This window comes from Natator depressus, chromosome 28 (genome assembly GCF_965152275.1).
Source record: "Natator depressus isolate rNatDep1 chromosome 28, rNatDep2.hap1, whole genome shotgun sequence".
Lineage (NCBI taxonomy): Eukaryota > Metazoa > Chordata > Testudines > Cheloniidae > Natator > Natator depressus.
Genome location: NC_134261.1, coordinates 6,434,948 through 6,462,629, shown reverse-complemented (window position 1 = coordinate 6,462,629; position 27,682 = coordinate 6,434,948). Strand labels below are relative to the sequence as shown.

The 27,682-nt window shown below is 50.6% G+C and overlaps 1 protein-coding gene, 1 non-coding gene and 1 pseudogene across 4 annotated transcripts in view; 1 reads left to right on the top strand and 2 right to left on the bottom strand.

The window, feature by feature from the left end:
• The window catches only part of LOC141978953 (uncharacterized), a 215,637-nt gene extending 190,763 nt beyond the window's left edge, over positions 1 to 24,874 (bottom strand). Inside the window, exons 1-7 of one of the 3 annotated variants that reach the window (XM_074941354.1) lie at positions 24,632 to 24,874; positions 22,931 to 23,152; positions 22,285 to 22,307; positions 20,857 to 20,972; positions 20,522 to 20,554; positions 14,326 to 14,414; positions 13,454 to 13,580 (exon numbers count right to left, since the gene is read on the bottom strand). In XM_074941354.1, the coding sequence (XP_074797455.1) occupies positions 13,454 to 13,580; positions 14,326 to 14,414; positions 20,522 to 20,554; positions 20,857 to 20,972; positions 22,285 to 22,307; positions 22,931 to 23,146 (604 nt within the window). In that variant the 5' untranslated portion in view covers positions 23,147 to 23,152; positions 24,632 to 24,874. The remainder of the gene's footprint in view (positions 1 to 13,453; positions 13,581 to 14,325; positions 14,415 to 20,521; positions 20,555 to 20,856; positions 20,973 to 22,284; positions 22,308 to 22,930; positions 23,153 to 24,631) is intronic. The other 2 variants (XM_074941356.1, XM_074941355.1) reach the window with 2 other exon arrangements.
• LOC141978745 (uncharacterized) lies at positions 2,197 to 5,734 on the bottom strand (annotated as a pseudogene).
• Positions 24,875 to 25,777: 903 nt separating the features above from the next.
• Positions 25,778 to 25,849, top strand: TRNAM-CAU (transfer RNA methionine (anticodon CAU)). Its single transcript has one exon. It is a non-coding gene; the product is annotated as a tRNA-Met (tRNA).
• The last annotated feature ends 1,833 nt before the right edge of the window (positions 25,850 to 27,682 follow it).

Here is a 27,682-nt window from a genome sequence, read left to right as displayed (position 1 = left end):
TTAGTATTTACTTTATTAAAAACATTAAAAAGGGCTCTATCCATATCCAAATTAGATCCCGGCGGTCTATAGCACACCCCAAGCACTATCACAGGGGAGGCTCTAGTAGTTGTCTTCCCCAATGTAATTTTTGCCCAGACGGACTCTGTCTTATCCATTCCATCGCTTCTTATTTCTTTACATTCTACCTCCTCATTGATAGACAATGCTACTCCACCACCTTTACCTTTATTTCTGTCTTTCCTAAACAGCACATACCCCTCAATACCTGTAGTCCAGTCATGACTACTATTCCACCATGTTTCTGTTATCCCTAGAATATCTGGTTTCATTTCCTACACCAGTAGCTCTAGTTCCTCCGTTTTGTTACCTAGGCTCCTCACACTGGTGTAAACACATGTTAATTTTTGCTGTTTGGCCTCACTCACATTCTGTACCCAATTCGGCGTGATCATTCTACAGCCAGTACAACCTATTAGACTGGTATCCACACTGCCCTTCCTCCTTATATCCTACCCATGGCTGTATCCTCTCTTACTTCATTTTCTTCCCTCTCAATGCTAAAATCCGGCGTGGAGATTACCTGGACATCCCCCAACCAACCATCTCCCCGAGATCTCTAGTTTAAAGCTCTCTGAATCAGTTGTGCCAGCCTTTATTTCCTTCCCTACTCAGATGAAGTCCATCCTGAGAGAACTGTCCTCTGTCGATGAAGGCCTCCCAGTGGCCATACATCCCAAAGCCCTCCTTATAGCACCACTGCCTAAGCCATCGGTTGACAGTCATATTCTTGTCACACCTTTGTTGCCCTTCTCTAGGAACAGGCAGAATCCCACTAAAGATTACCTGAGTCTCGATTTCCTTAAGCGTCTTCCCCAGCCTAGCATAGTCTCCCTTAATACTTTCCAGTGAGAATCTAGCAGTATCATTTGTTCCCACATGAAGGATAATTAGGGGATTCTTTCCTGCTCCCTTTAGGATCCTTTTCAACCTCAGGTCTACATCCCATATCTTAGCACCTGGAAAACAGCACACCCTTCTATTCTCTGGATCAGCTCTGGTTCCAGGCCTGTCTATGCTTCTCAGTAAAGAGTCCTTTTGTTTTTAATAAAATTTACCTTTTTTAAGAACAGGATTGCATTTTTGGTGTCATAAATGGTTTGTGCATGATGTTTGATTAGCTCTTCCCCGGAAGGGGTGGTGGTGGTGAAAGGGTTTGAGGGTACCCCACAGGGAGGAATTCCCAAGTGCTCCTTCCTGGGTCCAAGGGTGGTGGTGGTTCTTTTTGTTTGGTTGGTTTTTTTGTTTTTTTTTTGGGGGGGGGGCGGTTTGCATTTGGGTGTTGGTAGCATTTACCAAGCCAAAGTCAGAGAAAAGCTGTAACCTTGGAAGTTTAATACAAGCCTGGAGTGACCCGTATTAAGTTTTAGAATCCACGCAGGCCCCCACTTCCTGCACTCAGAGTGGGGATTCATCCTTGACATGAGCAATGTAGATACACAGCCCTAACCCCCTGTGTAGATGTGCTACATCAGCAGGAGAGCTTCTCCTGACAACATAGCCACCGCCGCTTGAGGGGGCTGGACTAATGAAGTCCGACGGGAGAGATCTCTCCCATTGGCTTAGAGCATCTGTACTAGCCGTGCTACACCAGTGCAGCTACATTGGGGCAGCTCTGCCAACATCAGCTTTATTGTGTAGCCGGAGCGTCAGACACAAAACCATAGAATCAGGACTTAACATGCGTGCATACGGAAGTCTGAAATCCGAGGCTGACACTGTCAAGGTTCCTCCCCCACTCTGAACTCTAGGGTACAGATGTGGGGACCTGCATGAAAACCCCCTAAGCTTACTTTTACCAGCTTAAGTTAAAACTTCCCCAAGGTACAAATTAATTTTATTCTTTGTCCTTGGAATATCCACTGCCACCACCAAATTCTAACTGGGTTTACTGGGAAACGTAGTTTGGACATGTCTTAACCCCCAAAATCCTCCCAACCCTTGCACCCCACTTCCTGGGAAAGGTTTGGTAAAAATCCTCACCGATTTGCAAAGGTGACCACAGACCCAAACCCTTGGATCTGAGAACAATGAAAAAGCATTCAGTTTTCTTACAAGAAGACTTTTAATAGAAATAGAAGTAAATAGAAGTAAAGGAATCCCTCTGTAAAATCAGGATGGTAGGTACCTTACAGGGTAATTAGATTCAAAACAGAGAGAATCCCTCTAGGCAAAACCTTAAGTTACAAAAAAGACAGACAGACAGACAGAAATAGTCATTCTATTCAGCACAATTCTTTTCTCAGCGATTTAAAGAAATCATAATCTAACACATACCTAGCTAGATTACTTACTAAAAGTTCTAAGACTCCATTCCTGGTCTATCCCCGGCAAAAGCAGCATATAGACAGACCCAGATCCTTTGTTTCTCTCCCTCCTCCCAGCTTTTGAAAGTATCTTGTCTCCTCATTGGTCATTTTGGTCAGGTGCCAGCGAGGTTACCTTTAGCTTCTTAACCCTTTACAGGTGAGAGGATTTTTAATCTGGCCAGGAGGGATTTTAAAGGGGTTTACCCTTCCCTTTATATTTATGACAGACACATTCATTGCCTCATTGGTTACCATCATTTCTACAGCCCAAAAGTCCTTGTTAACCAATCAGGCACCCAGTTTGGGATCTACAGGGAAGGAATGTCCTCTGAAGCACTCTCTCTTTGGATCCAAATGGTGAAGGAGGATTGTTCTCAGTCTAACCTTGGTATCCTTTGGAACTGTAATCAGTGACACTGAACTAGGAAGTGGAGTTGTACAAACAATTTTCCTTGGATCTTTGGTCACCATAGCTTCCTTTACTGGGGTGGAAACAAAGAACTGAGTGTGTACACTTTCAACCCCAGTTCTTTCCAAATCCTTGGCCTTGGGTAGGGTAAATTTACACTTCTCTGAAGTAGAATCCTTTACAAAACCACTCAAAATCTCAGTAGTGTTCATGAGGAATGGTTTCCCAAACCATACCCAGCTTTTCTTTAATTTGGTGGCACAGTTCCAGGCAAGGGATTGGATACAGGGCTGGATCAGAATCTCTGTTAGTTACCAGAGCTGGAGTTTCTATTTAAAAATTGCTATTTTTCTAAAGCTATTAGATTTCCCACACTGCTTTCATTTTATAAACATTTTTAGCACCTACAAAGGATAAATTCAACAAAAACCCCACTTCTATTTCCTCAACATCTGCATCATGAAGAGGACCATTCCCTATGCCACAGAATTAGCTAGGAGAGATCTTCTGTAGGGCCTGGGATACACATGCTTTGGGAACCAAATACAAGGGCATTTTGCCTAGTTCAAAATCACCTACCATGGAATTCTCTCCCCAGATCATCTGAGACAATATTGCCTGAAACAATTGAACGACACTGTGATGATATGCACTTCCTTCTCTTAGTTGGGGTTCTGCTGTTGTTCACCATTTCCGAGCGGAGATTTTAAATCACCATTTTTTCTTTGTTAGTATGTCCAGTAGATTGGAGCATTCTCTCCTGTTGACAGAACTGCACTTGAACTGTCTCCATGTCATCATGGAGGGATGGGGAAAAAGCAAGGCTGAAGTGAGAAATGATGACGTTAGCAAATGGTCATTTGTCTTCAATTCTCCAATAAATCTGAGCTATAGCCTATCAAACTGAACTAATATCCAATTGGGTGACCAAACAGCCTTCAGGAAAGATAGAAACCCACATCACAGAGAGATAGAATACATGACAATGAAAGTGTCAAGTGAAATTCCAGAGCAGGTTACATCTGATTATTCAGAATCAGGACAAGAGATTCTCCCATCACATGATCCTCTGATCCATTCACACATACCTCACTCAGCACTGTCTCAATAGTCAGTTATGTTATTTACAAAATTTATAGCATCCTCCATAATTGGGGGGGGGGGGGGTGGAACAGCCACCTTGCCAGAAGAAGCTTTACCAATAGATGGAACCTGGGATTTAAACTCCAAATGATCACAGTGTGTTTGGGATCCATCTGAATTCCCCTTCCAGGTCTTTGACACTTTCATCTCCAGTCATAGCGACTCTGATATAGAATTAAAGAAGTCAAAGCATAGTCTCCAAGCACAGACAACTGAGAACACTTCATCACATGACACTTTGAGAAGTGGAGGGATAGAATGTGACGAAGATACACTCTGCATGGCTCAGACAAAAGGTAACCGTTCTGCAGTGATGGGGAAGGAGGGAATCTCTGAGTCACTCCATCTCCTTGCAGTGTCACAGAGGCTGAAATGACACTTTCCCCCCTGCCCCTGCTCCTCTTCATTTAAATATAATCTGAAAAGTTCCCAATATAACTGTTCTTCAGCACAACCCAGAGCAGTGTGAGAACAACTGGCAATGATACAATTCGTAACACTGGTGACTCTAACAATAACTGGAACAGGAGGAATGGTATAAATGTGATGCTTCCTGGTTCCCTGGTAGGAAGGGCCCACTCGAATTACTCATGGAAGAACTGAGTCGACAGAAAGAACCAATGTGTCAACCACAAAACAGGGCAAACTGCAAAAGGCAAAAATGGACCACTCCTCTGGACAAGCTGAGGGATAATGGTGCTGCAAACAGTTCAAAGAGCTTAAAAGTTACTTTTGGGGAATCAGGAAAAATATTAAAGAAAAGAAAGTATGGATAGCCCTAGAGGATTTTAAAGTGTTGATCCCCCTTGCAGATTCTCTGATGCCTAACATGGGCTGAGTGCCAAGAGAAGGTATTCCCACACTCACGGCATTCATAGAGCCTCTCCCCTGTGTGGATTCTCTGACGTTTAGAAAGGGCTGAGGTGTGAATGAAGGATTTCCCACACTCACGGCATTCATAGGGCCTCTTCCCTGTGTGGATTCTCTGATGTTCAGAAAGGGCTGAGCTCTTAGTGAAGCATTTTCCACATTCACTGCATTCATAAGGCCTCTCCCCTGTGTGGATTCTCTGATGTTTAGAAAGGGCTGAGGTGTTAGTGAAGCGTTTCCCACACTCACAACATTTATAGGGCCTCTCTCCTGTGTGGATTCTCTGATGGGTTATAAGGTTTGAGGTGCGAATGAAGGCTTTCCCGCACTCACTGCACTCATAGGGCCTCTCCCCTGTGTGGATTCTCTGATGTTCAGAAAGGGCTGACGTGTTAGTGAAGCGTTTCCCACACTCATGGCATTCACAGGGCCTCTCCCCTGTGTGGATTCTCTGATGTTTAGAAAGTGCTGAGCTGCTAGTAAAGCATTTTCCACACTCACAACATTTAAAGGGCCTCTCCCCTGTGTGGATTCTCTTATGGGTAATAAGGTTTGAGCTGCAATTGAAGATATTCCCACACTCACTGCATTCACAGGGTTTCTCACCTGTGTGAATTCTCTGGTGCTTTATAAGGGCTGAACAGTCACGTAAGCTTTCCCCGCACTCAGTGCATGTATTTTTTCTCTTCCTCCTGAGGATTTCCTGCTGTGTTGTGGTTTCCTTCAGGTCCTTCTGAGTTCCCCAACAGGAAATACATTTATCCACTTTCTCTCCTGGTTGGTTTCCCTGCTCTTTTTCTGGTCTGTGCTGATTCTCACAGGATTTTCCCTGCTCATGACTCCTGGACTCATTCCTTTCCGATCTTTGCGATAATGCTCTGTGTTTATCCACTTGCTCAGCATCTTCCTGCTGAGAATTCTGCTCTTCTTTCTCACACACCATTGCATCACCTGCTGTGATAGAGACAGAAACCTCAAACAGGGATGGAAAGGGGAAGGTCAAACCAAAACAAGTGCTTGAGAGAGGTCAAATAAAAATCAGAAACTGAACTCCCCCAAACTCTCCCCCCAAATGTAGTAGTAGGATTTTATGTTTGTATTTTATATAATTTAGAATGAAGGATAAAGAATAATAATGTAGCATGTATTAAATGCATTGGTGTATGATTTGATCATATCCTGCCAGCCACCCTTATTGAATAACAGAAAGGAATGGCCTAATGGGCCAACGGGTAAAGATACATCAGCCAGAATCCGTGTCTGGACTGATTTCAAGGCAGTAACAGACCTTTGCGGGTCACCAATTTGTTGTAGGTTTAGCATTTTAAAATAAGTAAACGAATGCCATGATTGTTTTCTTTTGCATTGGAATTTGATGTTCCTGTTCAAAATATTGTATGTAAATTAATTCTGTTTTGTGTGTGAATGAGAAATGTGTGTGTTAAGAGGTAAGTGTGAAGGTCATGGCTGAACCAGATGTACGAGAGAGGAATGAGACACAGACGCAAGGGCGCCGGGAGGCTGCAACACGCCCCTATTGAAATGTCAAAGGAGGGCAGATTGATGACTCAAAAGATGAGACAGGCACCTATCAATGAGGACAAGACAGCTGTGAACAAAACCAGCATGGGATAACTCCCTGAGGGACTTGATGAAAGAACAAGATAAAGGATGAGAAGGACAATTTAAGAAAACAAGCACTCGTCAAACAAGAATTGATTACAGCATGACGGTGCAAAACTCATTGGTCCTAATGAAGGAAAATCACTATATAAACAGGGGGCCTTGCCATGAAACTTTGGCTTCACCCTGCCAAGACTTCCCCAGAGCACCGTGTGACGACCGACGTAACCCAGCTTCTCCTACCCATGATCAACCTAGCTGGCCAGTAGGTTGATCTGGACTCTGGACTGGTAACTATAGCATCGACTGGCGGGACAATGTGTGTGTGTGTGGTGTGTGATTGAATGCGTATGCTAAATGTTGTATCTTCAATAAATGTGGCATATTGCCTTTTCCCCTGAAAATGATCCTGTGCGCTTCTTATAAGCATAACAGGGTAATGCCTACAAGCTAGCTAGCTAGCACGTCTTGGAGGGACTGTTCAAATTAAGTGGTTCATCAAGAAACACTGGGTTGACAATGGACCATGGGAGAACCCCATCTACAGTGAGTGGACTGTCATGTAAATAGAAAAGGAGGACTTGTGGCACCTTAGAGACTAACCAATTTATTTGAGCATGAGCTTTCGTGAGCTACAGCTCACTTCATCGGATGCAATCATCCGATGAAGTGAGCTGTAGCTCACGAAAGCTCATGCTCAAATAAATTGGTTAGTCTCTAAGGTGCCACAAGTCCTCCTTTTCTTTTTGCGAATACAGACTAACACGGCTGTTACTCTGAAACCTGTCATGTAAATGTGATGTCCGGAATCTAGGTAATGGCTTCCTGCAATGACTGGGGGAAAATGGGCATGAACAGGTGACTTGCCCATGTGACCCCAAACTCCATCTTGTTGTTCTAATTTTCCACAGTAAGAACAATGGGATACCCTCCACATGGCAAAAGCTATAAAAGGCCCTGGAAACACCTCCATTTTGTCTTCAATCCTGCTTCTTACCTCTGGAGGAACTTTGCTACAGACTGAAGCTCTGAACAAAGGACTGAATGACCCATCCAAGCTGTGGATGTGTTCCAGAGACTTGACTTAAGCCAGCAGTTTATTCCATCACTGCGATAAGCCTGAACCAAGAACTTTGCCATTACAGTATGTAATTGATTCTGTTAGCCAATTTTAACTCTCACCTTTCTTTCTTTTTATGAATAAACCTTTAGATTTTAGATACTAAAGGATTGGCACCAGCGTGAGTTTTGGGTAAGATCTAAGTTGTATATTGACCTGGGAGTGGCTAGCCCTTTGGGATCAGAAGAACCTATTATTTAATGACACTGGTTGTATTAAATACTCAAATCTGAATCCAGTGTTTTTGGTGGTGTTATAAGAACTGGAATGTCTGCGAAAACTGCCTTTATGTTTTCTTGTTAGCCAGTGTGGTGAAACAGGAGTTTACTTTTGTGGCTGGTTTGGTCTATTTTATAAAGGAATAACCACCAGTTTTGTTTTGTGTTTGCCCTATTTCTCAGCAGTTTGTCCTGAATTTGGCATCCTCAATTCTGACCCACTAAGGCACGGTGACAGGGTGCCAAGGGAGGGGGCTGCGTCATGGATTTACAAGAAGTTAGATGACCCAAACTTCATACAGTCTCCCTTGGGACCACCCTCTTTAGGGTATGTCTACCGTGCATCAGGAAGTCAGCCACCTTCCAGGCTGGGTCTCACACTAGTGCATTAAAAATGGCTGTGGAGATATTGCTTTGATGTTAGGGCCTCCTTGATGAAATGGCCCACCTTGATTGTCATGCACATTGCGGGGAGAGTGGTCAGTTTGGATGAGCTATTACCAGCAGGAGAGTGAGTTTGTGTGTGTGTTGGGGGTGGGGGGGGTGAGAAAACCTGGATTTGTGCTGGAAATGGCCCACCTTGATTATCATGCACATTGTAGGGAGAGGGGTCACTTTGGATGAGCTATTAGCAGCAGGAGAGTGAGTTTGTGTGTGTGTGTGTGTGTGTGTTTTTGGGGAAGGGGGGGTGAGAAAACCTGTATTTGTGCTGGAAATGGCCCACCTTGATTATCATGCACATTGTAGGGAGAGTGGTCACTTTGGATGGGCTATTACCAGCAAGAGAGTGAGTTTGTGTGGGGGGGGACGGAGGGTGAGAAAACCTGGATTTGTGCTGGAAATGGCCCAACTTGATGATCACTTTAGATAAGCTATTACCAGCAGGAGAGTGGGGTGGGAGGAGGTATTGTTTCATGGTCTCTGTGTATATAATGTCTTCTGCAGTTTCCACAGTATGCATCCGATGAAGTGAGCTGTAGCTCACGAAAGCTCATGCTCAAATAAATTGGTTAGTCTCTAAGGTGCCACAAGTCCTCCTTTTCTTTTTGCGAACACAGACTAACACGGCTGTTACTCTGAAACCTAGGGCCTCCACCGTTATTTGTAGGGAGTCAGCATGGACTCTGGCTGGGAGGCAGCCTCCAGATGCAGTGCAGACATACTCTTAATGGGCGACATGCTAGCTTTAGCTTTTTCAAAGGGCTAGCCCCTGTTCCCCTTAGAAACACAGAGTTAAAAGGAACCACAAAGGTCATCTAGTCTAACCCCCTGCCAAGGTGCAGGATTTGCTGAGTCTAAACCACCAGATGGCTCCAGCCTCCTTTTGAAAACTTCCAGTGAATAACCTTCCACCACCTCCCTAGGCGTCTGTTCCTACTGTTCTTCCAGTTAGGAAGTTTTTTCTGAGATCTAATCTGAATCTGCTGTCCTGTAGTTTGAACCCACTGCCTCTTGTCCTGCCCTCCGTGGCAAGAGAGATGAACTGTTCTCCATTCTTTGTATGGTAGCCCGTAGCGAGGAAGACCAGCAGGGACCACAACCTGCCCCTTGGGCGACAGAGCCAGGAAAGCCACGTCTACCCCTCCGGAAGCTGAGGGGTGGGACAGGAAGCGGATCTACAATCGGGGGGACTTGTAGCTCAGTTGGGCTGGAGCTGCTGAGGAAGACAGACGCTTATCACCCACTGCCAGAGTGGGACACCGAGGAGCTGTTTGGACTGCTGCCAGAGGAATGGCCAGACCAACCAGGGTCACCGGCCACTTGAGGTGCCGACAAGCTGATGGGGCTGCCACAGACCACTGATCCCAGGGAAATGCAGGCCAGAGGTACCAAAACCCTGGGGATTGTAGGAAGTAGCCCAGGGAAACGAGACCATCGTCTGATTGAGTGTTGGCCTCACACTAAGACAGTGTGTTGCGGGTGGGTCCCCGCTGATCCAGTGGCAGACTACACTGCCACTGTTAGGTCCCTGGGCTAGGACCCAGTGGAGTCAGGTGGGCCAGGGTCTCCCTACCTCCTGCCACCCAGCCAGTTGGGTGGTAGCCTCCCCATCTTCACCCAGGAGGCCTGTGTTGGTCTACCATCCACCGAGCTAGGATGCCAGGCTGTTTGGTGCTTGCCCCTGCCTGAGCCCTAGCCTGTTTGGTGCTCGCCTTGGGCAAAGCCCTAATTGTTTGCTGTCCCACCCTGACTGAGGGCCTGGGCTTGGAGACTTTGCAGCTCTGCCCTGATTGCAGGCCAGAGCATGGACTGTTGGTGCCCAGTCCTGCCTGAGGGCCGGGCACCACAGACTCACTATTGCACAGCCTGGATCAAGTGGCCTGAGCTTTGAAGACACATAATCCCCCCTTAATTGATTGCAGTGCTAAGAGCATGACCGTGAGGTGGCATGGCCTCCCTCAGGGATAGACCAGGAGGGATGGCCATGCACGCTTACACAACCTTTCGAGTATTTGAAAACGACTATCACCCCCCCAACCCCTTCAACTCTTTTTTTCCAAACTAAACATACCCAGTTACATCAGCCTTTGCTCACTGGCTTGTGTTCCATCCCTTTGATCATCTTTGTCACTTGCCTCTGGATTCTTTCCAGTCTCTCTACATCCTATCTAGTCACTTGTGACCAAAACTGGACACAGGAGTCCCCCTGAGGCCAAATCAGTGCTGAGTAGAGCATTACTGTCACCATCTGTGATTTGCATGCTATGCTTCTGTTAATGCATTTGCTTTTTGGGGTTTTTTTTTTGCATTATCATCACACTGTTGACTTCGTGTTGAGATTGTGATCCACCACAACTCTCAGATCCTTCTCAGCAGTGCTGCTGCCATGCCAGTTATCCCCCAACCTGTATTTGTGCATTGGGTTTTACTTCCCTAAGAGTAGCACCTTACCCTTGTCTTTGTTGAATTTCATTTTGTGGTCTATAGCCCAGTTTGCAACTTTATCAAGATGCTCTATCCTCCAAAGTGTTGATAACCCCCCCTAGCTTTGTGTCATCTGCACATTTGATCAGTATGCTCTCTACTCCTACATCCAGGTCATTAATGAACATGTTAAATAACAGTGGATCCAAAACAGATCCCTGTGACACCCCACTTGAGAAATCCCTGCAATCTGACATCATTCCATTAATAGTTACTCTTTGCGGTTGTGTAACCAATTATACAGTCACTTAATGGTAGTTCCGTTGAACCCGCATTTCTCCAGCTTACTCATGGGATTGTGTCAAAAGCCTTTTTGAAGTCCAGGTCTATTTTAGCCACCAAACTATATCAAAGAAGATGATCAAGCTGGTTTGTCACGCTATGTTCTTAGTAAATCCAAGCTGGCTGCTCTCGATTGCCCTTCGTCCTCCAGGTATTCACAAACCGAATATTTTATTCATTGCTCTAATAGCTTCCCTGGTAAGGAGGTCAGGCTGAGTAGTCTATAGTTCCCCAGCTTCGCCTTTTCCCCCTTTGTAAAGACGGGCACTATGTTAACCCTTCTCCAATCTTCTGGAACCTGTCTTGTCATCTGCGTTTGCAAATTTTGCCAGACGCTCTGAGATTTCATCAGCTAATTCTGGGGTGAACAGCAAGAAAGGAGATGGCGGGAGGGCTAGTTTGGGGGATTAAGAGCTCTGTTCTAGACATTTGAGATGTTGAGCTTGAGTTGATGGCTAGCTATCCACAAGGAGTCATCAGAGGGAGGCTGAGATTTCAGTGTGGACAGAAGGAGACAGGTCTGGAGTAGAGCGGTAGATCTGTGATTGATCAGCATAGGGACAGGAGCTGAATTTGTGTTTATGGGTGAGATTTCCCAGAGATAAAGTGCAGAGGAAGAGGAAGTGACCAAGGACTGAGCCCTGTAGAACCCCCACAGAAAACCAGAGTGTGTGTGGGGGGTGAGGATGATCTTCTTAAATACACACTGAATAGTGGTTACAGAGGTAGGAGAAGAGCCAGGAAAAAGACAAGATGTCAAGAAGATGACCATGGTCAGTGGTACTAAAGGCGGCTGACGGGTCAAGAAGAATAAGGATGGAGTGCTGGTTCTGAGCCTTGCTTAGGGAGAGGACATTAGAGACTTTGGCAAAAGCATTCTCAGCGGAGGGCCCCAAATATCTGCCTCCCTGAAACCTTCCCTTCCCACTGCCACCAGACCCTTCCTGCTCCTTGGAGCAACCACTCCCCATACCCTTCCCACTATCCTCAATCTTCTCCACTTCCAAGTATCCCAGATCTCCTACCCAATCCTCCCCCTCCAACAGCACCACTGCTGGGACCTCCACCCCCTTTTCTCCATTCCCAGTCTCCCACTCCCCCGACCCACCACACTACCTGTTCCCAGGAGATTCTGCCTCTGATTCCTCACCTCCTCTTCCTTCCATGGTACCCATCCCTCCCTGATTCCCTCTAGTCTAATCTTCCACATACCTATCCCCTTCCTCCCACTACACTCAGCCTTCCCTAGCTTGTGGCACCAAACAAGCACTAGTTCCCCCATCATCTTCTCCCTTCCCACTGCTCCCTGCTCTCCTCTCTCCTCCTGCACAAGAACTCCTGAATAGTAACCTCACACTGCTCTCAGTCATTGGTTGGTGGGGTGAAGAGGACATGCTGTGGCCACTGCCTCTGAGCTACACCAATTCATCTGAGTCAGAGCCGTACCACTGTTAATTCTCAGACTAGGTGTATTGTGCATTTTGCTTGCATTCTGCAGGAGTTCCTCTTCGACGTTTCCCCCCGGATTCCAAAATTTCAGGGCTGGGAGCAATATTTTAAAGTGTTTTAAAATCCACTTGCAGACTCTGGCCTCTTCTGAGCTGCAAAGTTTTGTCAGCATAGCTCTGTTTGTTAGGGATGCAAAAAACCACATCCTTAATTGATAGAATTATGCCGGCAAAATCTCTCATGCAGAAACAGAGTGCCGAAGAAGTCTATTAAAAAAAATGAGGACATCAAAAGCCCCCAAACTATATAAATATGGAGTACAGGTTGCCCAGTTCTGCTGCATGCCTTTCCACTAGGTGTCTGGTGGCTAAACTTAAACCTCTGAAAACCAGAAAAGGAAGAGTTCATATACACACCAACCCTAAAATGTAACCTTAACTCTGCCCCTAGCCCTGCAGCTGGCACTAGCCACTGGGAGTGGCTCAGTATGGCTGGTGCAAAGGTTAACAAACTAACAAAGGAAGTGGAGGCTTCTCCATTTCTTGAAGTCTTCAAGTCAGAGTGGATGCCTTTCTGGGGGAGGATTTAGTCCAACACAGCATATTCGGTTCAGTACAGCAGTAACTCGATGAAATTTTATGAGCTGTGTTATATAGGCGGTCAGACTAGATGTCCTAATAGCCCTTTCTGACCATAAAATCTATGATTCTACAATAGATATGAAGGGCTAAGAACATGCCCTTGTCTGTGTTGTGTTCACAGGAGGGAATCCCAGGAATTACCCGCATGCCCCCCAGCTGTGTGCACTGGGTCAGCTGTAGTCGTAACTGGATGGTGGAGGGAGTAGTCTGAGTAGCTTGGCAGAGCTGTGACCACGATATGAAGGGAGGCGCATGTGAACCCTGAGGGACCTAGTCTGCCCCATTTCAATGTACTTAATGGGCTGTTGCTGAGATAGGGCAGAGTAGAGGTGGCATTGTGGGGGCGGTGTGAACCTTAACTCTTCATTTCCCCTTCTAATAACCGAGGGGACAGGAATCCTTACCCAGCGAGGTCACATTCTCGTAGTTCTCCTGCATGACGTCTCTGCAGAGGGCTCTCTGAGCGGGGTCCAGCAGAGCCCACTCTTCCCTGGTGAAATACACAGCCACCGCCTCGAAGGTCACCGGCCCCTGAAAGAGGAAGAGTCCAACCCTCAGTGCCTGCTGCCCCAGACACAGCCCCACTATTCGTGGGGGAGAGGAGCCAATCAAATGGAAGCTCTGGGAGGCTCACAGTCAACAGAGTCCCACCCCCACCCTGCTCAGAGCAGCCAGGAGGCAAAACAGGAGGGGAGATAGAGATCCCCTAGTCCCCCCCAGCAGACAGAGGGGGAAGGTCATCTTCTCATTCATCACACACCTACAAGCCAGAGGCTGATACATGGGATGGGGCCCCCAGTAGGCTCCAGGGTTGGCTCCGCAATAGGAATCCCAACACACTTCCCATTGCCAGCAGCTGAAAGGAAGGGGGGGGTTATCTACTCTACGCCCCACTAGTGAGTAACCCTTCCCCTTCCCCCCCCCCGCCCCCGCTTCATATCTGATAGCAGCCTCTGGCGGGTAGGTTTATGTTCTTCCACTGGGAATCTGATCCATTTTCCCAGCACTGTCCAGTGTTCCCCCGCCAACCCCATTCTACAAATAGGGTAATTTCCTCCCCCAAACACCTACGTCTGTTCCTGGAATCCAGGACGTGGGTTCAACAATTCCCAGCAAGTTTGTCACATGCCTTGTCCCCCTCCCTTTCTGCACCCTGGGTATTTCCTGCCCCCATCCCACCTCCAGACTAAACTCCTCCAAAGATCCTAGGCCCTCAGTATTTCCTGCCCCTCTCCCTCCAGCAGGAACCCACTAGCAACCCCGCAATAATCCCTACCTGGACTGGCTCCACGACAGCCAGTTCCCTTCCCCATCCCGTGAGAGGCTGGGACAATCTGGAGCCAAAGGTGCGTATTACTCTGCCACCTGTCAGGGTGAGAAGGGGGACAGGGAAGATTTCAGAAGGGCCTCTAGTTCCTGTCACATCGTGATTTGCCCCGGCCCTTTCCCTGCACAAGATGTTTCTGACTCGCATGCTGGGAAAACATTCCATCACTTTATCACGGCCCAGACCCAACCCCTCCCCCCAGCACTAAATCCACTGCGCTAGTTTGAAAACCCTGAGAGCAACTCCCCCAGTGGTGGGGACCAGGCAGGGACAGGACAAAGTCTGCCCAGTGCTGGTGCAGGAAATGAAAGGAATTTTGCTGGGGATATTAAGCTGGAAGACATAGACACAAAGAGTGGACCATTAAGTGGGGCTCACTTCTATTTTATGCATGACATTCCTCACGCTTCAGGGTTTCAGCCACCACTGCCGGGGTCTTGAAGGCACTTTCCCCCACAATGTATTTTGAGAGGGTTTTTTTTAATCTCCTTCCTCTGAAGATTCAGGAACAGCCAGAGAAGAAGACAAGTCAGGTTGTCAGTGACCTGGGGGGGTTTCAGCTTCCTCTGCATCGTGGGGTGTGGGTCACTCACTAGGATTACCTGGAAATATCTCACTTAACCATTTCCCTGCCACTGCAGGGGTCTGGGGCACTGGTGCATCTCAGTCCCTCCTGTTCTCTGCCTGGGGCATATAACAGTCTAGTCTCCCGTGGGCTGCAAGACCTTGGTCTCACTCCAGCTGTTGTGTTTAGTGGGGCGGGGGCGGGGGGGGGGGGCTGGGTGGTGTTGGGGGCCAATGCTAGACAGGAGGTCAGACCAGATGATCCAATGGTCCCTTCTGGCCTTAGACTTTGACTGGATGTCGGCAGGTTTGGGAGCTTGTGACCTTCCCACCCCCCACTTATTTCTCCTTCATTTTCCATCTTGTCTTTCCCCCTGTCCCCTCCCTCTGCCCGGGAGACTTAGTGACCAAGGATCTCCTGCAATTGCAGGATAGCACTGAATGCCAGTTTGGATCCAAACTTTCTGCCTCCTCCCCGTCTCTACTAACCACCCAAGGGGGTTCAGTCTCCCTGGCTGTGAACAGGCAATGAAAGGGTTACTGTGCACAGCTGCAAAAACTGCCTAATTTCCCAGCTGAAATAAGTAAGCGAGTACCACTTATTGGACATTGGGGGGGAGGGATAGCTCAGTGGTTTGAGCATTGGCCTGCTAAACCCAGGGTTGTAAGTTCAATCCTCACGGGAGCCATTTAGGGACCTGGGGCAAAAATTGGGGATTGGTCCTGCTTTGAGCAGGGGACTGGACTAGATGACCTCCTGAGGTCCCTTCCAACCCTGATATTCTATGAAGAATTTTTTTCTGACCCCTGAACATTTACTAAAAAAGTAAGACTAAAACATGCATCCATGCCGAGTCTCTGTATAACTTGTATATTTCAAGAGGCTGACGGAGAATACTTGACCATAATGAACAAGGGAGTGCAGGAGGGGGGAGTGAGATTTTCTTTGCTTTGGATCATAATGAAATGCTCAACATCTCACAGCCTCCTGCCTGCCTTTCCTGAGCCCCCGGGGTTCACAAACCACCAACCGAGAAACACAAGCCTAGATCTTTATTTTCTATCGTCATTGACTACGACTGGAGAGAGAGGGCTACATTGTACCCAGACAAAGCATGAATGAGCCAAGTGCTATGGCATATATGGACCAACCCTGGGAACTGTTAATTCCAATAACACCCACTTTTTGAACTCTCTTCCTTACTTCACTGTGAAAAGAACATGAAAGTTTAGAAGATCTTACAATACCCTATATTGAAAATTACGTTAAATTATTTTCAGCCATGAATGTGATGCACAGGTGCAAGAAGACCAAATGCAGAAAATTAAATTAGTCCAAACAAAAGGGGGCTAATGATATCATTCAGGGACAGTACTAAGAACATGTTTGGAGAACAAGAAAACGTAGGAACAAAGTTACCTATGCCAAATTTGGCCTTAGGGACATGGATTTAAAAATGGGGGAGAGGGAAGAAAGAAAATCATCTATCAACTTGGCAAGTTTGTCTCTCATCACAACTCCTCCAAGGTTCCTCAACCCAAGTCAGAAGAAGCAAACTGATGAGCCACGATTCTTAATTTTCATTTTTTAAATTCTGTTGTATCCTGTTCCTTTCTCACAAAGGCTGTAAGGGCTTGTCAGTTAAAATATAGTCCAAAGAGACCCATTGCTCCAGTGAGTAGTGACTTTCTTAAAGTCTCTAAATGCTTGTAAGTTAAATTATTTTCTAAAAGGACCCCTCAAAAGAGCAGGATTAGTAATGAAACTTACTCTGTTCCCCGCAGGCCACTGCCTCCGTGCCTTTACTCTCTGGTGCAACGCCTTTCAATAATTCTAGCTCTGCTGAAGATGTTCCCCAGAAATTAATTATCCCAGGGGTGAACAGGAATGTATTGGGGGGGAAATTAAGAGTCTATCTTAAATGTATAAAATCATTCCAGGAAACTTTCAAATACATGTTCAAAAAGAGCTCAGCCTTTGTATTTTGTAAAAAAACGTCTCAAGCAGACATTCAAAACCAGGAAAAGTTGTCAAAATCTTAAGGTCTTAAAAACACACACAAAAAAAAGCTTTAAAATCAGACTATGTAAACTTAATGACTAAACACTTAATATGACCGCAATTAAAAATGCCAAAATGAAATGACTAAAATTAATTTAATTAGTAAACAATGCAATACTTAAAAAAAGTAAAAGCAACAAAAAATTAGAGGACAAAAAAATCTTGCAAAAACTTTAAATGCTTAAGTGACATTGATGAGCTAAAATATTTAAGAGACAAGTCCGCTGAAAATACAGTGGTGCAAGAACAAAGTAACATCGCTTCACATTGTTCCACAGCTTCCAAGGGCTGGAGGCTGCTATCCCCCGTCACTAAAAGTGAATGGCTACGCAGGTGGTGTCGGAGAGAAGGCTTTGGATTCTTTGACCATGGGATGGTGTTCCAAGAAGGAGGAGTGCTAGGCAGAGACGGGCTCCACCTAACGAAGAGAGGGAAGAGCATCTTCGCAAGCAGGCTGGCTAACCTAGTGAGGAGGGCTTTAAACTAGGTTCACCGGGGGAAGGAGACCAAAGCCCTGAGGTAAGTGGGGAAGCGGGATACCGGGAGGAAGCACGAGCAGGAGGGCGTGAGAGAGGAGGGCTCCTGCCTCATACTGAGAAAGAGGGGCGATCAGCGGGTTATCTCAAGTGCCTATATACAAATGCACGAAGCCTGGGAAACAAGAAGGGAGAACTGGAAGTCCTGGCAAAGTCAAGGAATTAGGATGTGATTGGAATAACAGAGACTTGGTGGGATAACTCACATGACTGGAGTACTGTCATGGATGGTTATAAACTGTTCAGGAAGGACAAGCAGGGCAGAAAAGGTGGGGGAGTTGCACTGTATGTAAGGGAGCAGTATGACTTCTCAGAGCTCAAGTATGAAACTGCAGAAAAACCCGAGAGTCTCAGGATTATGTTTAGAAGTGTGAGCAACAAGGGTGATGTCATGCTGGGAGTCTGCTATAGACCACTGGACCAGGGGGATGAGATGGACGAGGCTTTCTTCCGGCAACTCACGGAAGTTACTAGATCGCAGGCCCTGGTTCTCATGGGAGACTTCAATCACCCTGATATCTGCGGGGAGAGCAATACAGCGGTGCACAGACAATCCAGGAAGTTTTTGGAAACTGTAGGGGACAATTTCCTGGTGCAAGTGCTGGAGGAACTGACTAGGGGCGGAGCTCTTCTTGACCTGCTGCTCACAAACCAGGAAGAATTAGTAGGGGAAGCAAAAGTGGATGGGATCCTGGGAGGCAGAGACCATGAGATGGTCGAGTTCAGGATCCTGAAACGAGGAAGAAAGGAGAGCAGCAGAATACGGACCCTGGACTTCAGAAAAGCAGACTTTGACTCCATCAGGGAACTGGTGGGAAAGATCCCCTGGGAGAATAACATGAGGGGGAAAGGAGTCCAGGAGAGCTGGCTGTATTTTACACAATCCTTATTGAGGTTACAGGGACAAACCATCCCGATGTGTAGAAACAATAGTAAATATGGCAGGCGACCGGCTTGGCTTAACAGTGAAATCCTTGCTGCTCTTAAATACAAAAAAAGAAGCTTACAAGAAGTGGAAGATTGGACAAATGACCAGGGATGAGTATAAAAATATTGCTCGGCCTTGCAGGAGTGAAATCAGGAAGGACAAATCACACCTGGATTTGCAGCTAGCAAGAGATGTTAAGAGTAACAAGAAGGGTTTCTTCAGGTATATTAGCAACAAGAAGAAAGTCAAGGAAAGTGTGGGCCCCTTACTAAATGAGGGAGGCAACCTCGTGACAGAGGATGTGGAAAAAGCTAATGTACTCAATGCTTTTTTTGCCTCTGTCTTCAAGAACAAGGTCAGCTCACAGACTACTGCACTGGGCAGCACAGCATGGGGAGGAGGTGACCAGCCCTCTGTGGAGAAAGAAGTGGTTCGGGACTATTTAGAAAAGCTGCACGAGCACAAGTCCATGGGGCCGGATGCGCTGCATCCGAGAGTGCTAAAGGAGTTGGCGGAAGTGATTACGGAGCCATTGGCCAGAATCTTTGAAAACTCATGGCGATCAGGGGAAGTCCCGGACGACTGGAAAAAGGCTAATGTAGTGCCTATCTTTAAAAAAGGGAAGAAGGAGGATCCCAGGAACTACAGGCCAGTCAGCCTCACCTCAGTCCCTGGAAAAATCATGGAGCATGTCCTCAAGGAATCCATTCTGAAGCACGCAGAGGAGAGGAAAGTGATCAGGAACAGTTAGCATGGATTCACCAAGGGCAAGTCATGCCTGACTAATCTAATTGCCTTCTATGATGAGATAACTGGCTCTGTGGATGAGGGGAAAGCAGTGGACGTGTTGTTCCTTGTCTTTAGCAAAGCTTTTGACATGGTCTCCCAGAGTATTCTTGCCAGCAAGTTAAAGAAGTATGGGCTGGATGAATGGACTATAAGGTGGATAGAAAGCTGGCTAGATTGTCGGGCTCAACGGGTAGTGATCAATGGCTCCATGTCTAGTTGGCAGCCGGTATCAAGTGGAGTGCCCCAGGGGTCGGTCCTGGGGCCGGTTTTGTTCAATATCTTCATAAATGATCTGGAGGATGGTGTGGACTGCACCCTCAGCAAGTTTGCAGATGACACTAAACTGGGAGGAGAGGTAGATACCCTGGAGGGTAGGGATAGGATACAGAGGGAGCTAGACAAATTGGAGGATTGGGCCAAAAGAAATCTGATGAGGTTCAACAATGACAAGTGCAGAGTCCTGCACTTAGGACAGAAGAATCCCATGCACCGCTACAGACTAGGGACCGAATGGCTCGGCAGCAGTTCTGCAGAAAAGGACCTGGGGTGACAGTGGACGAGAAGCTGGATATGAGTCAACAGTGTACCCTTGTTGCCAAGAAGGCCAATGGCATTTTGGGATGTATAAGTAGGGGCATTGCCAGCAGATCGAGGGACGTGATCGTTCCCCTCTATTCGGCATTGGTGAGGCCTCATCTGGAGTACTGTGTCCAGTTTTGGGCCCCACACTACAAGAAGGATGTGGAAAAATTGGAAAGAGTCCAGCGGAGGGCAACAAAAATGATTAGGGGACTGGAACACATGAGTTATGAGGAGAGGCTGAGGGAACTGGGGATGTTTAGTCTTCAGAAGAGAAGAAGAGGAGGGATTTGATAGCTGCTTTCAACTACCTGAAAGGGGGTTCCAAAGAGGATGGCTCTAGACTGTTCTCCGTGGTAGAAGATGACAGAACAAGGAGTAATGGTCTCAAGTTGCAGTGGGAGAGATTTAGGTTGGATATTAGGAAAAACTTTTTTACTCTGAGGGTGGTGAAGCACTGGAATGCGTTACCTAGGGAGGTGGTGGAATCTCCTTCCCTACAAGTTTTTAAGGTCAGGCTTGACAAAGCCCTGGCTGGGATGATTTAGTCAGGGATCGGTCCTGCTTTGAGCAGGGGGTTGGATTAGATGAGCTCCTGAGGTCCCTTCCAACCCTGATATTCTATGATTCTATAAAAGGGTTATTGGTCCGAAATGTGCCCATGACCCGTCAGAGACAGACACGTACCTGTGTCGCTGCCCAGCTCCAGTCGCAGCATCTCTAGGGGAAGGAGAGGAAGAGAGAGAAGAGAATTCAGGCCCTCGGTTTCCTGGGGAGGTTCCCATTAGTTATTAATGTAACTGCTGTTAACTATGAGATGGTGACAGAGATCTGAGGCTGATAATGCAGCCACTGGAGACAGAGCCAGCCTCACAGGGCGACTCCCATGGGGAAGGGCGACTCGCGGAGCTGGGGCTGTGAGATGGAGCCTGGGGTCAGTGACATCCCGAGCGTCCCCGACTCCTCCCCAGGGCCAGGGTCGCTCTAACCAGAAGAGACACCACCCCCAGACTCCCACTCACCTTTGAATCCCAGCAGCCTTTCCTGCAGGACGGCACTTTTCAGAGAGAAATTGCTGAGTCTCTTCTCTAGCTCCACAAACCCCGGCTCCGGCTTCCAAAACGCCCCATCCTCCCTGCTGGGGAAAGGAGGAGGGGTGAGAAATAGGCCTGATCCCCAGACCCTGAGCCCAACAACCCCCAAACTCCAGGAAACCTGGATCTGAGCTTTGTAGCCCGAGATGGTCATTGTCACCGTGAGTCACCCACCCTCAACCCTGGGCTCTCCAGAGAGATGGGAAGTGGGGAGACACCAGAGCAAGGAACGGAGACATTGTTCAGGAGCTTTCTCCGGGACGCTCTGGTTCTGTGGGGTGCTGAGCCACCTCCCACGCTGGTTGACTGCAGTAACAAGGGGCACCAGCACTGGGATTATGTGGAAGGGGAGGAGACACAGACCGAAGCCTGGGCAGGTCCTACATGCTGACAGTGGCCACAGACAGAGCTCAGGTCCCCACCAGGGAGTGAACCTGGGCCCTTTAATGCCAACCCCCCCGAGCCCTTCAGTTGAAGCAGTAACCCTGGGGCATCCAGCTCATTTGGCAGAGAGGGTCATATTGCGCTGTCCGTTATGGTCAGTGGGCCAGGGCATCAGTTTAGGACTCTGTGCCCTGCTCCATTCACAGCAGAACACCCACTGCTCTCCATGGGACACCCACATGCAAAGGACAAGGTGAGAATCTGCCCTTCATATAGGAAATACAATTTTAATTCTTAGTATTTTGCTAAGCCTTTGTCTGTCACACTCAGCGTCACTCAGGAGGAAAACAGACCCCCTCCTGGACTCCCCTGTAGGGCCCCCGATAGTTCTTCCCCTCCTTTCTCCATTTCTCTCTTGCTTCCTTGTCCTTGTGTCTCTCCTCTGTTCTTCCCTCCCTACAGCAACCACCAATTTCCACCCCACAAAGGCTTCACTCCCTCCCCTTCCCCTTTCCACCTGCTCAGGTGATCAGCCAGGGAACGCTGAATGTTGACATCAAAGTGTCCTCACTTCACTTGACACCCCGAAGACATTAACAGGGGACAGGAGAGTTCACGCTCTCTGAGCTACGGCTTCGGGCAGCCCCAGCAAGGCAACGCTGTCTCCCTTTACGCTGGGGAGATGCGGGGAGCCAGCAATCCACTTTAAAAAATTCAAATGCTGAGTTTCTGCGCCCTCAGAACACGGGATGCGGCCGGGAGACAGGCCAGGTCGGGCCCATCGGCCCTGTGTCTAGCAGCCCTGCTGTGACCTCCTGAGCGATCAGACCGTGAACGGCTCTTCTCCTCCCTGAGTCAGCCACTGCGGGAGGCAGAATCACATGCTCCAAGGGCAGGGGGCAGCTTCCTATTCAGTGCAGTTATCAACCCTAACGGCCCATGACGGGGAGCAAAGTGGAGCCCAGGACTTACCTGCCCCCAGTGCTCCCAGCACCCTAAAGAGGGAGAGAAAGAGGAGACAGTCAGGGGGAACGTCCCTGGGTGGGGAGGCCTCCTGCTCTGCAGGGGAGTCACCACTGAAGCCTCGGGTACTAGGGGAATTTCAGGTTTACATTCCCAGAGCAGCTGCCACCCCCTACCAGGGACTTTCCCCTATTGCTGGCAGGTCGCCAGTGAGGAAACCTTCTCCCCAGGCACTTTACAGGCAGAAGATATTTCTCTGCATTGAGAACCCAATTCCTCCAGTGCTGAGAGACCCAGAAGGCCCCTGGCCCCACTGAACCCATTAACCTGGTGTGAGTGGGGCCTTAGGCCTGGCTCAGGACCTCAGCATGGTGGGGGAGGGGATTTCATCCTCCAAGTAAAAATGCAGACAGACATTTCCAGGAGAGAAGGCCTTGGGGCTGCAGCATCCAGGACTCCCAGGACCCATCCCTGGCACCGCTGCCAGACTCACTTTGTGACCTTGTCCAGGGCTCTGCCCCGCCCTGTGCCTCAGTTTCCCCCTTTGTCCCATAGGGATAATTGACCCGACCCCCCTTTGTAAAGTGCTTTGGGGTCTGGGGCGGAGACGCTCCTATAGGAACGCTGCGTGTGATCATTGCAACGACAGCCTGACCTGCAGGGGTTGGCTCAGCAGCGGCTGCCCCTTCTCTCCTCCCCGCTCCCCGAGCAGGGAAATCTCCTGGGACAGTCGGCAGATGCCCGCATCCCTTCTCTGGACAATGGCTCTCTCTAGCTCTTCCAGCCGGGACAGCAGCCGCAGCGCCTGCTCCGCCAGAAACCCTCGCAGCTCCTGCCACTCCCAGACCATCTTCTGCCTTTCGGCTGCCATCTGGCTCTGCAACAGCGAGAGGGCGGCTCAGTAACAGGGGAACACAGAACATAAGACCGGACATACTGGGTCAGACCAAAGGACCATCTAGCCCAGTGTCCTGTCTTCCGACAGTGACCAATGCCAGCTGCCCCAGAGGAAATGAACAGAACAGGTCATCATCAAGTGATCCATCCCCTGTCGCCCATTTCCAGCTTCTGGCAAACAGAAGCTAGGGACACCATCCCTGCCCATCCTGGCTAATAGCCACTGATGGACCTGTCCTCCATGAACTTATTTAGCTCTTTTTTGAACCCTGTTATTGTCCTGGCCTTCAACATCCTCTGGCAAGGAGTTCCCCAGGTTGACTGTGCAGTGTGTGAAAAAATACTTCCTTTTGTTTGTTTTAAACCTGCTGCCTATTCATTTCACGGGGTGACCCCTAGTGCGTGAGTTATAGGAAGGAGTAAATAACACGTCCTTCTTTACTTTTGCCACACCAGTCATGATTTTATAGACCTCTATCCTATCCCCCCCACTTAGTTATCTCTTTTCCAAGCTGAACAGCCTCAGGCTTTGTCTATCCCGGCACTTCATCGGCAAAACTTGTCATTCAGGGGTGTTAAAAAACACACACCCCAGTGACAAATTTTGACCCACGAAAAGTGCTGGGCTGAACAGCACGTTGTCGGCAGGAGCGCTCTCCCACCGACAGCTGCCGCTCATGTGGGGTGGAAGTTTTTTGTTGGCAGGAGACCATGGATTTATAGAGAGGCAATCGGATGTTTTCTGTCTTATTATCTCTCCCTTTCTTCAGGATTCCCAATGGTCTGTTCGCTTTTTTGACCGACGCTGCACCTTGAGTGGATGTTTCTAGAGAAATGTCCACCGTGATGCCAAGATCTCTTTCTTGAGTGGCAACAGCTAATTTAGACCCAGTCATTTTCTGTGCATAATTGATATGACTTTTTCCAAAGTGCATTACTTTGCATTTATCCGCACGGACATTCATCTGCTCCGTACCTGGGGAGAATCATAAATGCGCCTCGGGGCGGGTGACAGAGTTATTTACCAGAACACAAGATCTCTTGCGGTGGGGGGTGGGAAGTTCGTTTTTCCCAGGAAGAGAGGAGGGATAAGGGCCGGGGTGAGCTGTACATCACCAACAGGAGGGACACTTCCCCCCAAAACCTCATCAACTTGCACTGAGCCAAATCCTCCATCTCTGCAGACCGCATTTCCTCCCCATTCCCCCCAGGTGCGGGAAAGGCTCCCCGGTCACTGTGACACGCAGACAGCCCGTGGGCAGGGGCTCTGGGCTCACACAGACTGACCCGCTCCTGCCCAGCAGCCTCCTGCACCCTGCGGGCACCGTGTCACCCCCGTGTCGGACCCTGGGCTCCGGTGGGGACGGGTCCCTGGCTAAGGCTGGCGGGGTGGGCCCTGTGTTCACCGTGTCGTTCTTATGCCAGGCAAACCGCAGTGGCAGGGGCCCTGGGCACCCACCAGCAGCTCCTGGCTTTGCCGCTGCTCCTCGGCTTTGGCGGCTTCTCTCTCTTTGCCCGGAGGGGCCCGATGCTCTCGTGGGGGCTCCTGGAAGATGGGGGGAGAGGAGAGGAAACTGCTACAAAGGGCTGTCAGATTTCAGAGCCCCGTCCTGCCCTGCAGACTCCTGTACAGAGTCGGAGGGGAGCGGGGGGGGCTCAGACTGAGAGGAGACGGGGTGAAACACGGACCAGCTTTTCCCGAGGAAACGCAGGGCCCCCCGGCTGGGTGCAGCCCGACCCCCAGCGCCCCACGTCCCCCGGGGGGGGGCCCGGACTTCGCTCACATCCCAAGCAGCCAACTTCAGACAGTCCCAGCTCCAACCCCCAATGCTCCCGCAGGGCCAGATCTGAACATGGAGCCCCCCCCCCCCGCAAACATCCCCCCAATCGCCAGCTCCGGGCCCCCCCACCCCGTAAATCGACTCGCCCCAAACTCCCAGCTCCAAGAATCCCCAGCACCAGCCGCCGCCCCCCCAGCTCCGGCTCTGACCCCCCCAGCTCCGGCTCTGGACCCCCCCCCAGCTCCGGCTCCCCCGTCCCCTGGCTCCCGGGCCGAGCCTGGGCTCCGGGCTCCTCCCGGGCTCCGTGGCACCGGCCCGGGACACTCGGCCCCCGCCCCCCCGCGGCAGGAGCGCGTCCGCCCCACGCGTGTCCCCGGCCCCCGCCGCCCACCCGGGCCCTGCCCCGCTCCGCGCTGCCCCGCGGGCCGCCGGGCTGGAGCCGCCCCCGCGCTGAGCTCCCGGCCCCGGCCATGGCCCCGCTGCAAACACACAAAGGCTCCCGGGCTGGGGGGGCAGGAAGGGGCGGCTCCTCCCCGGGCCTGGCCCTGCCCCACCGGGCCCCTCGCAGGGGGGTTCGGACACTCGGGGACCGGGGAACCCCCCCCCCACACACACACACAGCCTAGGGGGGCAGGAGACCGGCTGGATCGTCTCAGGAGAAAAGCAAGGGGAAAGGGGCCGGTTTTCCCGGCTGGGAATATGCAGAGATGGCCTCTGAGTTCGGCTTTGGAGACCGGGCACCGTGTACAAGCCCCTTCCTAGAAAGCGCCTAAACCCCATGGCCACAGCTCTCCCCTGCCCCGCTGTGGGGAGCTCCTGGGGGCAGCAGAGTGGCGCAGCGGAAGCGTGCTGGGCCCATAACCCAGAGGTCGATGGATCGAAACCATCCTCTGCTAGCTCGGCTTTTATTGCCGACTGCCCCGGAAAGCGTTCAGCCTCCCTTTATTCCTTCTCGCCCTGCGTGACCCTTCCCCGGTCCTGAAAGGCAGGAATAAAGCCCCAGCAGCCACCCTCTCCCCCAGAGTCCCCTCGTGTCAGGAGAGAGCTCTGCAAGGACTGGCTCAGGCTCAGGGTGGCCAGGTTTATATCAGTTTTGGTGGTGCCCAGAACGGGTCCAAGTCCTGCCCCTTTCCTCCCCTCTCCCTCCCCTTCCCCCCGCACCCCCACAGCTCTGCTAAGGCTCTGGGAGGGAGTTTGGGTGCAGGAGGGGGGGTGGGCTCTGGGAGGGAGTTTGGGTGCAGGAGGTGTGAGCTCTGGGCTGGGGCAGGGGGTTGGGGTGCAGGGGGGGGACACTGGCAGGCTCTGGGAGGGAGTTTGGGTGCAGGAGGGGGGGTGGGCTCCGGGAGGGAGTTTGGGTGCAGGAGGGGGTGAGGGATCTGGGCTGGGGCAGAGGGTGGGGGTGCAGGGGAGGGGGGACACTGGCAGACTCTGGGAGGGAGTTTGGGTGCATGAGGTGTGGGCTCTGTGCTGGGGCAGGGGGTTGGGGAGCAGGGGGGGACACTGGCAGGCTCTGGGAGGGAGTTTGGGTGCATGAGGTGTGGGCTCTGGGCTGGGGCAGGGGATGGGGGTGCAGGGGGGGACACTGGCAGGCTCTGGAAGGGAGTTTGGGTGTGGGTGGGGTGAGGGATCTGGGCTGGGGCAAGGGGTTGGGGTGTGGGGGGTGGACACTGGCAGGCTCTGGGAGGGAGTTTGGGTGCAGGAGGGGGTGAGGGATCTGGGCTGGGGCAGAGGGTGGGGGTGCAGGGGAGGGGGGACACTGGCAGACTCTGGGAGGGAGTTTGGGTGCATGAGGTGTGGGCTCTGTGCTGGGGCAGGGGGTTGGGGAGCAGGGGGGGACACTGGCAGGCTCTGGGAGGGAGTTTGGGTGCATGAGGTGTGGGCTCTGGGCTGGGGCAGGGGATGGGGGTGCAGGGGGGGACACTGGCAGGCTCTGGAAGGGAGTTTGGGTGTGGGTGGGGTGAGGGATCTGGGCTGGGGCAAGGGGTTGGGGTGTGGGGGGTGGACACTGGCAGGCTCTGGGAGGGAGTTTGGGTGCAGGAGGGGGTGAGGGATCTGGGCTGGGGCAGAGGGTGGGGGTGCAGGGGAGGGGGGACACTGGCAGACTCTGGGAGGGAGTTTGGGTGCATGAGGTGTGGGCTCTGTGCTGGGGCAGGGGGTTGGGGAGCAGGGGGGGACACTGGCAGGCTCTGGGAGGGAGTTTGGGTGCATGAGGTGTGGGCTCTGGGCTGGGGCAGGGGATGGGGGTGCAGGGGGGGACACTGGCAGGCTCTGGAAGGGAGTTTGGGTGTGGGTGGGGTGAGGGATCTGGGCTGGGGCAAGGGGTTGGGGTGTGGGGGGTGGACACTGGCAGGCTCTGGGAGGGAGTTTGGGTGCAGGAGGGGGGGTGGGCTCTGGGCTGGGGCAGGGGGTGGGGGTGCAGGGGGGGGGACACTGGCAGGCTCTGGGAGGGAGTTTGGGTGTGGGTGGGGTGAGGGATCTGGGCTGGGGCAGAGGGTTGGGATGTGGCACTTATCTTGAGTGGCTCCTGAAAGTGACCCGCACCCCATCTGGCAGCAGCTCCAAAGTGGCGGGGGGGGGGGCGGAGGGTCTCCGGGGACAACTGCCCACAGGCCCCACCCCTGCAGCTCCCATTGGCCGCAGCTTTACAGTGGCAGAATTGGCGCTCGGCGCAGGGGCAGTGTGCCAGAGACACCCCCCCCAGGGGCTGCAGGGATGTGCCAGACACTTCT